This window comes from Saccoglossus kowalevskii, chromosome 2 (assembly GCF_978046115.1).
Source record: "Saccoglossus kowalevskii chromosome 2, keSacKowa6.1, whole genome shotgun sequence".
Classification (NCBI taxonomy): Eukaryota; Metazoa; Hemichordata; class Enteropneusta; family Harrimaniidae; genus Saccoglossus; species Saccoglossus kowalevskii.
The window spans coordinates 21,241,124-21,259,864 of NC_140642.1; the positions used below are offsets into that span (position 1 = coordinate 21,241,124).

At 34.2% G+C, this 18,741-nt stretch overlaps 1 protein-coding gene across 1 annotated transcript; it reads right to left on the reverse strand.

Moving 5' to 3' along the window:
- On the reverse strand, positions 1–16,037 carry LOC100370177 (serum response factor-like). The gene is made up of 8 exons (XM_006823685.3): positions 15,532–16,037; positions 14,970–15,230; positions 11,489–11,573; positions 9,498–9,701; positions 8,669–9,031; positions 6,730–6,861; positions 6,211–6,311; positions 1–3,093 (listed from the first exon to the last, which is right to left on the reverse strand). Exons 1-8 carry the CDS (start codon positions 15,922–15,924, stop codon positions 3,025–3,027), a joined length of 1,608 nt encoding a protein of 535 aa, XP_006823748.2. The 5' UTR covers positions 15,925–16,037; the 3' UTR covers positions 1–3,024.
- Between the last annotated feature and the right edge of the window lie 2,704 nt (positions 16,038–18,741).

Consider the following 18,741-nt stretch of genomic DNA (forward strand, 5'->3'; position numbering starts at 1 on the left):
TTTGATGATACAAGAGCTGTTCTTATAGTTTATTTTTATTGAACTAAAATCGATATATTAATGGCATGATACAGCATCTCTATGGTTCAAAAACAAAAGTTATGAATAATATTTGTATAATACCATATTTAATATGGAATGATCAAATCTAAGAAAAAAAAAAAAAAGATTACAGTTATCTGACTGTCACATCTGGAAACAAGACCCTTGATCCAGCTACCATTCTTTTCCTTTTTTCTTAATATTTTACCAGTATAAAATAGTATAAAAATTTATAATACATTCTTATACAAATAAGTATTTACTTTGAATAAAGTACTTCTCCACAGCTAGAATTGGGAAATAAAACTAAAATTCTTAGAAATGCGCTAGTTATGAAACTTATCAAAATTACTGTAAAATTACCCAATATGTTGTTATAAATGCACAGAAAAAAGTGGCAGGCATCAATACTCAGTAGCCACACAGACTACTAAACTTTGTATTTTAAAAAAAAGAAAAAAATCCTCAAGGTGTATTTAAAAAAAAAATACATACAAAAAAGAAAGTTGATATGAAAACTTTTTTTTTCACTACGGAATGATTCATTAATTATTCAAAGCACTTGGGCTTTATTTCTAGAATGTTGGTTCCACTAAATCATTGCTTTTATGCCACCCCACCCCACCCATCCCATCTTCCCATCTATATTTCTATAAAAAATTACTTATATTGGGGTAATGTTCTATTCTGTTGGGGTAATGTTCTACAAGACAGTCCTATTTTTGAAATGCCATAAAATAATCTATATTGCAATAAAAAAAATTGTAGGCAACATATGACATGGAAATATTGAGTGTGACAACCATCTACAGGAAACCCACCCCTCAACTGAAATTAAACTATAGAACACTATATGGTAGTTGAATTAAAAAAATAAATAACCCTTTTTTTTTATAACATACAAGTATTTTTTTGTTACAATTTACAAGAGGTAATTAATTTACATATTACTGTAATTACAGTAGAACGAAAAATAAAGATTCCTTTACTTTTCCTAAAAAAAAAAATGATATGACAAAATCTTGTAGTATATATACAAGCCTTGTTTTAATTGGATAATGATGATGTATCATTAACCAATCAAAAGAACATGTATATCGCTGGTAGGTCGTTTGAATAAACTTCGGCAAGATAATGTAAATGGTTGAAATGTTACACACAAAAAGCAACCAATCTGTACTAATAAATTAATGCTATAATAATAAAAAAAACATATACGTGCGGTACTTTTTCTGCAGAAATCGTGAAATGGAATACACTACACAACTAGACGAAATGCCAAATTTTTTTAAGTAAATGTCAGTCAGTACATGTATACATCTAAAATTTCGTCCACAAAAAGGTTGCATTATTGATTTGCTCGTTTAATTCAAGGTGACCTAATACACAATATATTGGCACGCCTTGCCATTTCTATTAGAGCTATTAACCTTTCATTTAATTTTTCTAATAACGAATACAGTTCAAAATAATCTTTTAGGCTTCAAAAATCCTCTAAAACACAACCATCTTATTTTTCGTATTAAATCAATAAATGTTGATGGAAGTGTCATGTTTACATACTGTAAAACACGTCTTTCTCGCGTGCATGTCTTTTTTGCGAATTTAGCGAGAGAACTGATTCGCTAATTCAAGATGTCGCTAATGACTTTATTATCAATTCAAAATGGCCACCAAACAAAGAAATCAACAATGACAAGAGAGATTCGCTAAATCAACATTTCGCTATTACGTCATTTTACCAAAATTTGCTAAAATTGCATGCCGCTTTTTCAACATGTTTTACAGTATATAAGTTGTAAATTTACCAATGCTTTCTCCGAATATGGAAAGATCCAGTTCCCTTATTAAGAATCTTAATCTGGGTGTAGTTAATTATTCCACAACCAAATGATGATGTAATCCTTGCCCAGTAAGTAAATTACTTCCACACAGCATTCAAAGTTTAATTTTCCCCTTACCCCCCCCCCCCAAACAATGAAAACGTCTGGCACAGGACAGAGCAAAGCCAGTCTAATCATGTTATGTAAATGAACAAAACCTTGCAAGTCTGATTCATTTTTAGCACCAACTGAATGAACAAATATCAAACATAAAATTAACGACTAAAATAATTTTTATCTTGTTGTAAATGCATCTATTGTGTAAACTGTCGTTGCTACGCGGTAAATACAGTCGGACAGGAAGAAACAAAAAATAGGAAAACATATAAAGTATTAAAAATTAAAAGAAAGAAAAAAATGATATATAAATAATATACATATAGCATTCAGTTACATTGAGATGAAGAACTCAGCACACTGGTAAGAATTAAGATACGATTAATAAATTCTGGAAATACTATTTGATAATACACCAAGAAAATAATAAACAAACAGACTGACAGCTGGTAATGCAGATTTTTGTATGAAATAAATATCAGTTGGGACCATGGGATGCAATGCAGCCATCTGTTAAAGTTACGCGACACTCCAGGTATCAATACATCCCACATGGGTGTAAGCTATACTACTGACTAATCTGCTCTATGTAATAACCAGCTGCAGTCATATCCCTGTCTGTCAAAGTACTTAATAATTTGAATTCAAGTGAATAATTTAATAATAGCTTACTTCAAAGTCATTCTTTTACAATTTTTTTCTTAAACATGGTGATAATAAAAAAAAAAAAATCAGTGAATTTTTTTTTCTAAATTCAAGAAATGCCAAAGAGCATTAAAGGCACAACATACTTCCATTGAGAGAGAATGCCATGACATCTTACAAACTGTCAGCATGACCTCTCACCTTTGACCCGTGACCTAGTATACTACAAGCACCAGTGTCTCTTACTTTGTTAAAAAAAACATAACAAAAATACACCACTTGGTCATTTTTTCCTAGTAGACAGACAATACACTGAAGATGTTCTCAGGTTTTCTAGTCCATACTTCGTCCATAGAAAACTCTTTAAATGGAATGATTAAATATGGTTGATTCAGTGTCACTCTGGCCTTGATACCTTAATGTCTCCAACTGATTGCTGCAAGTCTGTTGCATCAACACTTTGACCCTGAGAAAGACATACACAAGGCAAATAAATTATTACTATAGTGACAGGATGGCGAAAACAGAATTTCCTTTTGATGGACACAACTGTCAAAATACTATAGGCAGAATATTCTCTCCCACGGCAATATACAGTATATAATTTGAATAAACATTACAGCTACATTAAGACCAGAATTTTTTTTTTTATTTTAATTTTAAAATTGTCTCAACATTTCATTTATTTAGATTTTTCAGGAAATTGAATGTTTCATTTTCTTGAAAATATTAGAAACAAGCAGCCTGTCGGCTGAGATAGCTCCGCTGTTAGCAATGCACATGGCAATTAAAGAACAGAAGATATCATTAGAAAATGAACAAATCTAAGAGGTCCACATGTAGTACCTATATGTATAATATATCAAAGCAATTGGACTTGCGGTTTTCAACAAGAAGTCGAAAATATCACTTTTTACCAAAAATTACAAAAATATTCATCAAAATTAGAGAATTAAAGATATCATCATGAAATGAACAAATCTGAGAGAGGTCCACATGTAGTACCTATATATGTAATATCAAAGCAATTGGACTTGCAGTTTTCAACAAGAAGTCGAAAATATCACTTTTTACCAAAAATTACAAAAATATTCACCGAAATTAGAGAATTAAAGATATCATTACAAAATGAACAAATCTGAGAGAGGTCCACATGTAGTACCTATATATGTAATATCAAAGCAATTGGACTTGCGGTTTTCAACAAGAGGTCGAAAATATCACTTTTTACCAAAAATTACAAAAATATTCACCAAAATTAGAGAATTGAAGATATCATTACAAAATGAACAAATCTGAGAGAGGTCGACATGTAGTACCTATATATGTAAATATCAAAGCAATTGGACTTGCGGTTTTCAACAAGAAGTTGAAAATATCTCTTTTTACTAAAAATGACAAAAATATTCACCAAAATTAGAGAATTGAAGATATCATCATGAAATGAACAAATCTGAGAGAGGTCTACCCAAGGTACATATACACCAAGTATCAAAGCATTCAGGCTTGTAGTTTTCAAGAAGAAGTCAAAAAAGAAAAACATTGACACGGACGACGACGACGACGGACAATCACTCATATGATAAGCTCCGCTCGACAAAGTCGACAGCGGAGCTAAAAAAAAGTTACTGCAGAATTGACATATTTAATTGATGTGCGCGATGACCCACAACATTTTTTTTTTTCTGGTATTTACCCATTACAATAGATATAATGAGGTAATTATCTTAGTGTTATGTAAATTAGTCATATATATAATAATAATAGTTTTTATTTCGAGAACCAGCTCATAACAAAGTTAAAATTACTAAAAACACAACAGCAAAACAGACATTAGAAATATGGCGCCTTATAAATATCAGAAAAGACCCTTTTCCAGTAGTTGCTGTCCCTCAACATGTCAGTAGACATGGCTGCCACAATTAAACAATTCTCACTAGAAGTCAATCTTGTGTAAAAGCCAGCTCTGGACTTAACGCAGAACACTTAAAAAAGTGGGTACACCATTTAAAATCTGAGTTTCAGAAATAGTGACATAAAAAAATAGCGCGAAAATCCAGCGTAGTATCATTTAGATAAACATGAGGAATACGTGTAATACTGTGGAATACTTTATTTTCGCTGGAATTAATTTTCGCTGAAAAGACTTTTTAGGCGTTTTGTATGGAATTACCCCCGGTACTTTTCACTGATTTTTGATGAGCTTAATGTGAAATATAGGAAAAAAGGTATATTCGCTGGATTTTATTTTCACGGAATCATCCCTTCAGCGAAAAAAGCGAAAATAAATTCCAAGCGAAAATAAAGTAATCTACAGTACTACTACGAGGAGGCAGTATATACATACACTTCGTTTCATCACTCTTGAATTTGATGTTATGATTGTTGGCAAAATAAGTACAGGTAGTCAGCAAACGATTCAAACACTTCACAGATGGGCATATTAAAACTATGTCGTCTGCATACATTAAATGATTAAGACATTTTTCAGATAAATGGCAACCAATACCCGTATTGCCAAGTTCATTGCTGAGTCCATCTATGTAAACAGTAAACAGGTGTGGTGATAGAATACTGCCTTGCCTAACACCATTTAAAGTATGAAAACTTTAATATCAGTGGAATGACCTTTTTTGAAGCCAAATTGATGGTCACTCGTACGAAGAGACTGACCACAGCGCTCCAAAATGAGATTCTCATACAGCTTTGAGATTGCAGTAGCAGTAGCAATGGGACGATAATTTCCAGCGCTAGTAATATCACCATTTTTATTTTTCACAATCGGCACCAACGTAGTTTCTAACATATTTGGCGGTAAATAGACGTGAAAATGCGCCGCGGTGAATAATAATGAAAACAAAATGAGAACACTGTCATGTGCATGCTTAATATGCTCAGCAGAAATGCCATCAGGACCAGTCGATTTTCCAACAGCAAGTTCGTGTATGCTACATTGAATCTCCGTTGGACGTACGATCATGTCCTGTGATGAGTTTCCATTCTGAAGTTTGCTTCTTACATATTGTTCGTCCTTGTTGTCCGATACACAGGATAGTAGATTTGCATAATGTTTCCCCCACATATTAGCAATATTCGTGTGGCCATTACAACCATCAATTGACTCATGCAACTATGTTTACATATTGAGGATTAGGTTTTTTATTGTCCAATGATGGCGAGGTTGAGAACAATATATCTACAGGACAAGAACAGCCCCTTTTAACTAATCTGGAAGTACGCAAACAATTTCAATATCCACAATGCTTTGTACATAATAGTCACCAATAGTCTTAAACCGTATTACAAAATTCACTATGAAAATTATTATTTCACCTGCAGCATGCTATTACAACTCACTACATGTGAGGGTAGGACCATGCACAATGAAGGTATTTACAGATAAACAAAAAATTTTGATATCCACAAATTTAATTGGTGATCTTGGTATTTATAACTCCTCGGAAATAAATCGAAAATACAACACAACATCTTTTCAAAAAATAGCTATCATAGCAGTCGATTGCCCGAGGGAAGTAAGCCACAGAACTCCAACATTACCATTACAAGACAGATAAATACTTACATGTGCATGTAGTGTTAACGGTATTGGTATTTGCGTCAATCCTGAGGCTGCCTGACCAGTCTGGCCGGTAATGGCCGCTAAGGTCACTTGCTGCATGCCACCTATATGAACAGAGGCAACATTGGTTATTAAAGACAAACTTTAATAAATAACAACATGCATTGTTCTAATACTAGCACACTAATGTATGTCATTCAACATTCAAAGGTTATCGGAAGCAGCCGCCCAACAAGTGTATTTCACATGCACTCAGAATCTTCTAATATATTTTTTAAAGAATTGTTTCCACTTTTTGGTTTTATAATGAAAGCATTAAAGAAATAGCGATCCATAAATGAAGAAATATCTATTATTTCCAAGTATTTCATAAATAAAATAGTATGTTCACAACCGTCATCGATGACCATACAGAGAAATATAGAAGCACAGATGACCCCTGCCTCTCCTGCAGAATGTTAAAAAAGTGCGTTGCATAAAATAATTTTGAGGATAAATCCAGAATGACAAGTAATACCTTACCCATTTCTTGTAGTTGTGTAATTGCAGGGTAGTTTAAAAATGTCAGACCATCAGTAAGTGATGTCGGTGCCGGTGCATACACAACTCCTTGCGCCGTCTGATACATAACATGACTAGGCATTGATGTGGCTACTAATAAATAAATAAAAAAGTCTACATTGGTACACTGAACTTTTAAAGAAATGACAAGAAATTATACGTGTGTAATCACGAATGTATACTTTATCATGCCATCAAAACAGAAAATTTTCTGTTCACTGCAAGATTCAGCATTATGCATGAAATTGAATGTTAAAACACAACAAAGGTCATAAGTTGTAGTGACGTCAAAACATCACAGTATTCTGGGGTATTTCAACGCTTAATAATGTGCTATACACATTTGATGAGTGTCAATTTTTTTCAAAGATTAGGGCAAAACAAATCGATAGTGTGTTTCTGGTTACATCGATAGTATAAATAGGGTAATAGGTTATAAAATTAATTAGCTAGAAATGGGAATTGTTCACTCTCCATTTTTTACCATATTTGTCTGATACCCCACCCTGGGTGATGTTTTGGTGGACAGCTCATATTTTTGGGCGAGTAGCCGAGTACTTCTCCAAAACATCGCCCAGGGTAATCTTTTGGTAATCGGCACATTTTGGTAATCGCTGCTTTAATCCATTCATTTAAAGCCTGAATACATTAGTCATGACAGAGTATCAATAATAGTATAGTCAGTATTCTAATTAGGCATTGGGCAAAAATATATTGGCTTCTCCGATCATAGTAAGCCCAAGGGCCTGAACATGTAAAATCGGGGAATTAAATGGTGGGCTTATTACTTGAGGACCACCTCAGAATTTTTTATTTTTTTTGGGGGGGGGGGTTAACATAATAACCATCTTATCCCCAACAAAAAATTAACTAAATTACATCTTTCGTTCACCCCGCCGGGCTCGGGGAAATATTACATCTTTTTGAAGAAGAAAAATGCGAAACTTTTTACAATGAAGAAACAAACATGTTCCTATAAATACACACATTTTATTACAATACAATCTACTTTCGGTGCAAAGCAATTTCCACCAGGATATTTTTCAACAAGACTGGACCTAAATCATCTAACAGGTCACATCTTTCATTAACCAATCAAAATCCTGTGTCATACTGACGAAATTTACCGATTATTGACCATATAATTTTTTTAACGCAAAGCAGAAGTGATTACGGGGATGTTAAAACGTGATCTGTAGTACTGATGCTGACGAAAAAACGGTGATTTTTCCCTAAAAACTGGTGGTTCGCAATTTTCGAAAGGTAAAGTGTGGAGTAAGTATTTAAACACCTTTCACAGTCGGAAGAATAGTTTACTCGTTCACACCGAATTCATGATAGCCTCAATGGACACGATTATTCAGAAAAGTAAAACGATGTCCAATGACCAGACTAAGCACAATTTTTATGCAATGAAACACACCTTTTTACATGCATATTTTAATATTGAACACCTTGAGATGCCCTCAACTCGTTAAATGTCTAAAAATAGAGGGGTGGGCTTATACTCTGGGAGGAGCTTATGATCAGGGAAGTATGGTAGTAGGAAAAGATCACAGTAGTGTAAACTGATCATGCTATTTTGAATAACGTACTTGTTTTTGATTTGTTACTAAAATACATTATTAGTATCATACACAATATCAGTTTGTTATGAGATGTATGTGAAATTTTAATTATTTCCAACATAAGCAAATGTTTTTGGTCACTCACAGACACCAAATGCAAAATGATATCTGCCATGTTTGTTTCATGCTGACCTGAAACGACCAATTAAATTAACCAATCAGATTATTTGTGAATTGCTGAACAGCGTCACATGATGAATGCAAGTGATTTTTATAGAAGAGTTGCAGCATGATCTTTTAGGATTGATTTCGGTGAAGATATAATATTATACCTGTTGTGGGTACCTGTGAACTAGGCACAAGTGATATAGTTGTAGTTTGTTGTTGTTGTTGTTGCTGCTGTTGCTGTTGTTGTTGCTGCTGTTGTTGTTGTTGCTGCTGCTGCTGCTGCTGTTGTTGTTGCTGCTGTTGGTCATCATTCGTTGTATGTGTATTCTGTTGCTGTTGTTGCATTGCCACTGCTGTCAGCATTTGGTTCAGACTTGACATGTTGGATCCTCCCGACTGAAATCTGTACACCTGTTGAGTTGGAGTAGTTTGAACTTGACCTGCCTGTACTTGAACTTGTTGGCCCTGTGTTTGCAACTGAGGTAATCCTGCTAGTTGTATTGCTGTGCCTGGTGGCAGTTGTGTTCCTAATGATTAAAGAACAAATTTTTACTATTATCACATAGTAGGGATATTTAAAGAGAGCTACATTTCTCAGGTTTGTCACAATATATCACTCTTGATCATGTGACCCGTTTATTCCTGCAAACCCCACTTGTCCAGTTTGTATACAGACTGTAAACCTGCACAAATGCATTAATTCATATGCTGATTGGAAACCACCATAGTTGCATTCATACACAGCTTAAAAACTGTGCATTTGTACACAGATTGTAAACCGCAATTTTGGGTTTATATATGCTTCTAATAGAGCAAACCATCAATGTAGTTAATTGTATGCTAGAGAAAAATAAATAAATAATTATTGTTTTAGCAAAAATAATAATAATAAATAAATAAAATAATAAGTTCAAACAAACAGATTGTAAACCACAATCAAGCAAAATTACAAAATAAAAACACAGAATACAAAAAAAATCTTAGTAATGATACCTGGGGAGAGAATTGTAGCTATTCCGCCTGGTAACTGCATTGAAATATTACTAGAGTTAGTGGTAGCGGTGGCATGTGTCGATGCATTGATGGTGCTAGTCTTCACGCCACTAGACGCAGTGTTTATGTGGTTACTATTGGCTGTACTTGTAGGCATGTAGTTAGTCATTGGGTACGTATGACCAGTTCCAGTTATTTGTATACCTATATATGAAACACAAATAAGCATCTGTTTTTTTCTCTCAAATTAATCTTTTCAATACATTCAACATTCAAACAGCTTGCTCAACACTTTCTGTCTATACTGTAATTGTCTGACTTTTTCACTCTAATTTATTCCAGAGAACATCTACCACAAAATGATCCCTGACAAATGACAAAACTTCTTCATGCAGATCGGTCCAACTGTCTGTTACTGACGTGAATATAAAATTAATTGGTGAATTAAAACGAAGTGTGAATATTGCATGCATTGGGCCATCCAAAGTTCAAAGTGCGTGAATATATTATTCCAATGTTGAGTGTACAGTGCATGCATGGGGTCATCCAAAGTTCAAAGAGATATGAATATATTATTGCATTGTTATGCGTACATCGCATGCATATATTAAAAAAACATGCAATGTGTGAATAAAAACAATATTGTAAAAGGCGTGAATTGAAACTTGGAGGGTGTTTTGCCCTACAGTTGTTGCATTCCATTGCAAATCACCTGTTTAGCTCATTCAGTAAGGTGACCATGCAACCACACAGCTCATTGATCTGGAAATCGTTTGTTCAAATCCTGGGTTTTGCTACTCAAAAAAATACCCCAATATCAAAACAGTTTGTCAGTCAGAACAAAATTGTTCTGACAAACAGTCTGTTTATACTCATAAATAAGAACCGTTTTGAACAGCGAAACAGTTCAGCATTCAGAATCAGATTGTTCAGAATCACAAACAAGTAAATGTGGATTGTTTAGAGCAAAAAAAGTATACTTTCCTAAGTAAATGCTGACAAGGAATAACTATTTGTTATTGAAACAAAGTATCAAAAATGACCACAATGCAAATGGGGTATAACTGCATTTACTATACAAGTCATCATGCATGGAGGAAAGTTGAGTGCTAGGAAATCCCTACCCTACCAACATTAATCACTGCTATTTAATTTTCTCTATTTTAATATTTGATAACTCCCTGGGTTTAATTAAAATTCACTGATTTACTAGTGAAACATTATACACTGAAGGGAACATCAATATCTGTCTCCCAGCGTGACAATTATTATTTAACAAAGCACAGCAAAAAATAGTTAAATTAAAACCTAGTGATAATTAATGCGTTTACAGTATTTTTTATACAACCCATGTGAGGTAATATTGGTAGGGTAGATGTGTATAATTATATATTGTGGTCGATGTTACACAGATGAAAAGAACTTTAATTAGGGCAGCTTTCCATGATACAACATTCATCAGAGAAGGTCGCTACATGAAATTAATTGACCTTTCTCAGAAACATGGCACAGCAACAGTTTGAGACTGACAAATGATAAGTAAAATAAGACTGTAGATCAAAGTTTCAAAAAGATTGCATGATCAGTATAAACAATCATATACCGGTAATTCAATATCAGTCATTTTCATTTTTTGATAAAGCAAAAAGCCCCCCCCCAAAAAATCCAGCTGTTGAAATCATTACTTTAACTGAAGAGAAAATCTTTTGCTTGCCAAGGTATACATCAGTGACGAGGTATTGAAAGTGAAGATAATGGTTCAGATGCAACTGGTGCTGAAGGCGTAACACCTATAATTCCTTACTTTCACAGTTTCAGTTCATCTTGTATAATTTTTACCAAACGTAACCTAATATAAAAGATTATATAACTATCGAGATGAAATAAGACATTTCCCTGATGTAAACAATGAAAATAGCAATGAGTGGACTCAAATTAAAATAAGGTATTTTCCAGTTTCTATTGTCGACTCCTACAAAATTCAGCCTTACCTGCAGATGAAGCGCCAGGAACAGTTCCATCAGCACCAGCACCAGGTATATTTGTAACTGTGAACATGTGAGTCTTTGTACCATCCTAAGAAATATATAAAAAAAATATATGTCATACTAGATTCTCAAGGCTTATATGAATATTATCACAACCACATCATACAGGAAGATCAAAGGTTTGACTTCATTTGCTCATCAGTAGCACATGTGCTCACATAAATAAACAAGACATAAATGTCACAGTCCTCGTCATTTATATGTACTGTGGGTACAACTCATCATAAAGTGAATTCCCTTAATCTGATAACTGAAAACTTTTATTGGCCCGGGCCCAAAAGTACACAAGTGCAATCAAACTACCGGTATGTCTCATACATACTCAAGAAACTGCATTCATAAATCTGAGTAAACCTTGATGTACCTTCAATAACAACTTGACTTCTTTCTTAATTCAGGTCTTTATATATTACCAGGACCTGGGTTTGTTTCAGTACCCCCACTATAATTCCCATCAAAATGTAGCCCTGACACCCATCTACAGTTTTCACTGAGAATAGTAATGGTACTCCCATCTGTCACTGATTCAGATCAAGGTCATGACCAGGTCATGACATCACTAAAAACCCTAGCATTACAAACTAAGCTAATTATTTTTTTCTGAGCATGCTCAGTTGTTCTTTCAGTGGTGTTGGGAGAGGTAGTTTGGGATGAAAATCATGAAAAAGGCCCACTTAGGATTTTCAAATCTGGAAAAAAATTACTTGCATATTCAGCAGAGACTTGTTCATCAACCTGCCAAGTTTCATCGATATCTGCTGCAGAATTTCTGAGAAAATGTTTGAGATGTCACAGACTGAAACTAGAAATAAAAAACTATAGTCCGCCTTTCAGGCTGTTGCCTGAAACGGAGACTAAAAAAAGGGTCTCTATGGTCAAAATAAAGTACTGAGTAATATTTTAATGATTCAGCATACAATGAATACAATTTTAAATTATGTGTTCTTCAGTTGAAAAAGAGCAAAAACTGAATATTGATATGCAAATTTATGCAAATTAGTGAATAAAGTCGATTGAAAATAAGAGCAAAGAAATGAGAAAGAAAAATGACAAATGCTGAAAGGGATGAATTTTATTTGAAATTCTTACAAATATATTCCACAATAAGACCTTGGGAAAACAAATTTTATTGCCAAATTGTATTTCAAAAATGGGGTGATAAGGAGATTTTTTTTCCCCTAAAATATTTTTTGGTGGTGTGCACACTGACCAGAAACTAAAATATTCGTTTTGCTACCTACTGGTAGCTAGATTTTGGGTATTAGATAGACGATATTTTTTCTTTCAAATTAGCATCACAACACTGAAGATATACACCCCTTGACATATTTTGTAAATCTCTAAGGATGATGACTAAATAACAGCAGACTGCCTGCTTTGAACAAATTCTTTTCAGACACTGACATATTAAATACTAGTAGCTATGCAGTATCTTAGAGTTTGATAAGTTTGGTGGTATCTGCGAGTCACATAGCCTGAATTCCAAACCTCAATAGTACATTAACTTCACTCCCATTTGCATGTAGTAAAGAAGTGTGAGAGAGAAAATATATAAATAATACAAAATGACAAGGGATTCCCTTTTCATTCCACTCTAAGAAACATGATCATATTACACTGTTATCATTTGGATATCTATGAATAACTGGCTGAATCAGTGGGTTGGAATTCATAAGCTCAATGACGCAAATGAAGGTATGTCAGGCAGAAATACAATGCAATGTCTGGCAGAGTGCCTCACACATCTGAAAAGCATTATCCATTTTCTATATTTAGAACCATTACATCATCTCTTAGGCAGTTGGTTGGTCCACACATCCACCACTGGTATTTTGCAGTTTATTGTTTTGCATTCTGTTCTGCAGGATAACGATACTATTCACACTATTCGGGCTAAATTAGACTTATGAATGATAGCCACATGTCAAATTCCAGTCAACAATGCCAATATGTTATCCATGAATCGCATGTTTAAATATTCTTGCCAGCTAACTGGTAGCACTGGTTTTGCAATCATCCTGAAACAATTTCAAATAGTTGCGTGCTGTTGCAATGAATTTATGCATCAAAGCTTGATTTTTGACGGGCTGCATATTTGCAACAAATGGACTTGTCAAAACTACTGGTAGTTAAGTTTATAACAATAAGTGACCTTGACAAGCTACAAAATCACACCATGTCCCACTCAACTATTTTTTGGTAGAATTGAGTTACTGCAAATGTATTTATTTATTGAGTTTTAATATTCAAACAAACAAATCATTTTCACATGGTTTTAATTATTATTTTTTTAACAGTAAATTAAAATCTGAGAGAAAACATGTTTACAGAATATTTTGTTTTTCTGACTGTCTGCACTTAAAATGGGGGTAAATTATCAAATACAAATGCCACAGGATAAGCAAATAAACAAATGTATATCAATAAAAAAAATATAAGGGAATTAACAAACTTTGACATAGAGAAGCAAAATTAAATAAAGAAAATTTCAATTTTGAACATGCATTGAATTTAGAAATAAGTTGACCCATTTCCAAACTTTCTTCCGGGTTGTTAAACAGACCACAGATGGTTAAATCATATTGGAAGTACTGTACTGAGAATTATTTCGGACAATCCTGAGGGTATATTTTGTAACCGTCTTACAGTCTCCACTGCTGGAGCGAAATGGTACTAGAATTCTGCTTTATTGCAAAATCATTCAACTATTTTTAGAACTAATAATGTAAACAATCAATGTAGTCATTTCCCAATCAGCTATTTTTACGCCTAACGAAATAACTGTCTACTCTTACCGAGCAGAAGACTGTCCTGGACTATTTTCATAGTAATACTAGCAGCTCACACGACTCGGTTCTATCTATTGTGCGTCTTTCCATATAAGGCATGGATTGTATGGGGAAATACCACGCAACCTAACCAGCAAACAACTCCTACGAAAAAGGACAATTTATGCCCATATATGGCAGAACTCTGGCACATTTCAGCCATATTTGGAAGGAGAGGACGATCTGCAATTTTATCAATGAACCCTGGCTGCACATGTTTTTACTATTCTATAAAGTTCAGCCTCCTAGAATAAAGTTCCGTCAGGAATGGGAAAAGACGCAGGGAAAAATATGTGTGTGAAGAGCAAAGATGTGGTTCGGTTCGAAAGATATGTTTCCGCAAGTCACGTACAAGTCAGATGTAAACACAGCTCCAAATCGAGGTCGTAAGGTCACTCGTACTGTTTACGTTCGAGCAAAATAATAGTAGTTGAACATTAGTGATGGACAAATCAGTGCATCGTTCAATCAAGTATTTTAATTAACTCAGTGATTTTAGTAATATTCAATTTTCGAATAATTAATCAGTGGGACTGCAAAAGCGGTGGCAATTAATAAGCCGATAAAAACACAACACGGAAGTAAATGTTGCATACCTTGCCTTCCTCTTCGTTAACTTGGTACGACAACTCTGTCTCTTCGAAGCCCGTTGCACTCATGCGTTGGTCGGACGTCTGTGGCCCAGCTTGTGTTGCAGGTGGGTCAGGAGAATTCAAACACGTTTGAATGAGAGCTTTTCCACTTTCGCTGGTGATCATTGGTTGCAGTTTCCGAGTTGCGAACGTATACACGTGGCCAGTTTCACTAGCAACAAGAAGCATTACCTGGGTCCCAGTCAGTGTCGATAGTTCGTATGCCTATAATGCAAAACAAATAATATGTTTATGTGATAATGCATTGACGTGTAGCACCGTAAGGATTGTAATGTTTATTGTTCATCGAATGTGTGTGGAGCGGACGTCTGCCCTGCAAGCTCTGCAGCGAGTTTGACAGATATCATTGAACACAATTTGCAAAATGTGTGCGACCGTTTATAATAGCTCCTGCGCAAATATTAGAATGTCTTAACACGCCAGAACCAAAATAAACTTGACAGATCGAGCTGGCCACGAAGTAACACACAAAAAAAAGTTTCTAGACTTCAGGACGAACGCCTACCTTTTTCATTATTCCGGTTTTGCGTTTGCTGAACGTTGTGTACCGTCGTAACTTATTGTCAATAAACTCCATTTTAATCTTGACGCGACCTTTGGTTTTCTTTCCAGGTTTTGGACCATCTGTTTTACCAACCGGGTGTTTCATCATATCTTCAGCTAATCTTTTTTTGCCTCTTTCATTCGGTGAGCCAAACTGATCCTCCAGATCAGAACTCCCGTTGCTATCATCCCCGTCCATGCAAGCGGATGCAGCTGAGGGATCGAAACTGGGCTGAAAACTGCCGTCATCGGCACCGATCGTGGTGTTATTCAGCATGTCTGGTATACCAACAGCAGTGGAAAAATCGACAGATCCTAGCTGACCCTGACTGGAACCCGTAGTTTGGTTCGGCATGCTATAATGTTTTTATTTTCGCGGTATGACGATATTTAGATTTTTCAGACGTCCCAGCTTCCTGTCTGCTAACGAAAAAGGCAAAAATCGTATTACGCAAACTCAGTTCTTTGCCACTACGCGGAACTATTTTCACAGGGACTGCACGCTTGCATACTATTTTAGTTCATTGTTTTAGTGATCAACTGAATATTATATAATAGTTAATATTTTATGCTGACCTAATTTCTACTTTTGAACACAAACTAACGAAAGTCACCGAATCCTCATAATACACGGCGTATGTATATATACCTGTATTTTGTGGGTAGGCGCAGTACCTCCCAGTAAGGTAAACGGGTTTCCATATTTGGATGGCAGGGACTCCATATATGGGGTTGCTATTTGTAACTTTTTGCAGCGTCCACATTATTTTTTCATAATTACTTCTATGCGTGGTGCGGTATGAACGGTTTCAAATTTCTAATGAAAACAGTAATAATGTCAGTGTAATTTACTCGCTCGTGATTTGTGAATGACATGAAAGTGTTGCGTTTTTTGCAATCGTGTGTACCCGAGCTCTCGTCGTTTCTGGTTCGCTAATGATATGACAGACCCAAATAGCTAATTACATTTTGATGAAAGCAATATCCGTTGCGCGTTCAAGAGTATGTAGTTTGTTTTTACTATACATAATGGATTAGGCACGACGTGGAACGTAGAAATTATTTTCTCGTACAGAAACATTTGTCACATATGCATGTATTTATAAGATAGTGAAAATAAACTTTGAAGTAGATTTAGCAAATAAACCCTACTTGTCTCGTATGAATTGTTAACAACAATCCATAACCACACACACACATTTCTAAAACAAAACAAATAGCGGTGGAAAACCTTGAGTTTAATTTAATTAAAACTTTAATTAAGTTTTATTCTAGAATATATAGAATATATAGAATATATATATATATATATATATATATATATATATATATATATATATATATATATATATATATATATATATATATATATATATATATATATATATATATATATATATATATATATATATATATATATATATATATATTCTTACCAAAATAGCGGTGGAAAACCTTGAGTTTAAAAACTATATATATATTCTTACCAAAATTCAAAGTTTTACTCGACGTGTCCATAGACTACTGTAAAATGCTTTTTTTTTTTTTTTTTAGCTGAAATTTATTTTCGTTGAAGTTTATTTTCACTGATTTTTGGTGAGTTGAATGTAAAATATAGGGAAAGGTGTTTCATTTCCACTGATTAACCCCAGCAAAAATGGCAACCAAATAATTTTCTGTATAGAAGAGAATTAGGAAACACGTGAAAAAATGAACAGGAAATCGTGTACATTTGCTGTACGAAGTTATAGTCTTAACAATTGTGGAGTACAGAGGCTGTAACAATACGATATTCGATTATGTTATAAACACTTCATTATGTGTTATGGGCGTGATACTTTATAAATATAGTTGTTTGATTGTGGTTTTACAAGTCAAAACGTGTGATTTATGGCGAAACAGCAATTTGTATTTCCATTTCTAAAAAAAATAAAAAAAATAAAATAGAAAACCCCACGAAACACGTAAATGCCAACCTCCACGTTGTATATATATATATCACATGATGCGTCGATTCATCCTGGATGTTATAAAAACAGTTACTTACTAGTACGAACCACAATAACAATAAATAAGCGACATGAGATTCTTCCCAATATGCGCTACATTAGCCAGACTATGATTGCGTCATTATGTTTAGTTTAAAGCAAATATTTTACAAACGCTGAATATTTAGATTATCCATACGTAATACACAGGGAAAACGTAGTTTTCAGACCCCTTGAACTGGAATCACAACAGCATCCGTCGTAATTCTTTCGTTTAATATTCGTTTCTGATCTCATAAACGAAGCCGTATGCGCTCGGTGCCAACAGGACACACGTGGACTGTTTATAAGAAATTGTTGCAGACAATTCAAATGCTATTATTTATTTATTATTTAAAATCAATAAAACTTCTAAAACTTGCTAGTGTTAGACATTTATGTTGCCTTGACTGAATAGTTTGTTATCATACATCTACTACAGTTTGAAGTTATTTACGAGTTTGACATTTCATTGTTGTCCCTTATTCCATATCATCGTATTTTAAACAATTCTGCCATTCGTTTCATAACTGTTTTTATCGGAACACATAGTTGACCAGTTTTAATATTATAAGTCATCTTAATAATTTCCTAAATTGTTCCGATCCATATTGTATCCAAGGCGCATGTACGGTTTCATCATTTACTAGTATATAGTAGTATGACAGCAGGGGTTTACGCCAAGTCCAAAACTGCTCAAGAAAACGTACTGGTATGCATCATCGTATTGTTGAATTTAACCTATCTCTAATTTGTTGCGCGATTGTTACATATAACCAGTTTGTTTTTGATTGCGCATTATAACGTTATTCTCGAAACTCTAAAACAAGCCCCCTCGTCCCCTTCCAAAAAACAAAAACAATACAAATTACATTGTTGGAACAATCCGTACAATCTCTAGATGATTCCTGGGAAGGTTTGATTATATAAATTGGTTCGATACCATCGTCCTTTGGATGCCATCTCCCATGGTTCATTGTTGTCAATTGTTATAACGTTGTTATTCGACATTGGTAAACGTTGCCTATCATGCCCAAATTTCACTCGGTGAATCGTGATTGACAAATATACTTGTTGTTTATGTTTTGGGTGGGTAGGGTTTAAAATAAATATTGACACATTGAATACAGACCAGCTGTACTAAA

What these genes read in the sequence shown, in the direction of transcription:
- LOC100370177 (XM_006823685.3), bottom strand. Translation starts at nt 15,924, where the DNA reads ATGCCGAACCAAACTACGGGTTCCAGTCAGGGTCAGCTAGGATCTGTC. An exon ending in TTCACAGGTACCCACAACAG is followed by an intron (nt 6,862 to 8,668) that starts GTATAATATTAT and finishes TTTATTTATTAG; the next exon opens with TAGCCACATCAATGCCTAGT. An exon ending in CGTTAACACTACATGCACAT is followed by an intron (nt 3,094 to 6,210) that starts GTAAGTATTTAT and finishes TGTCTTTCTCAG; the next exon opens with GGTCAAAGTGTTGATGCAAC.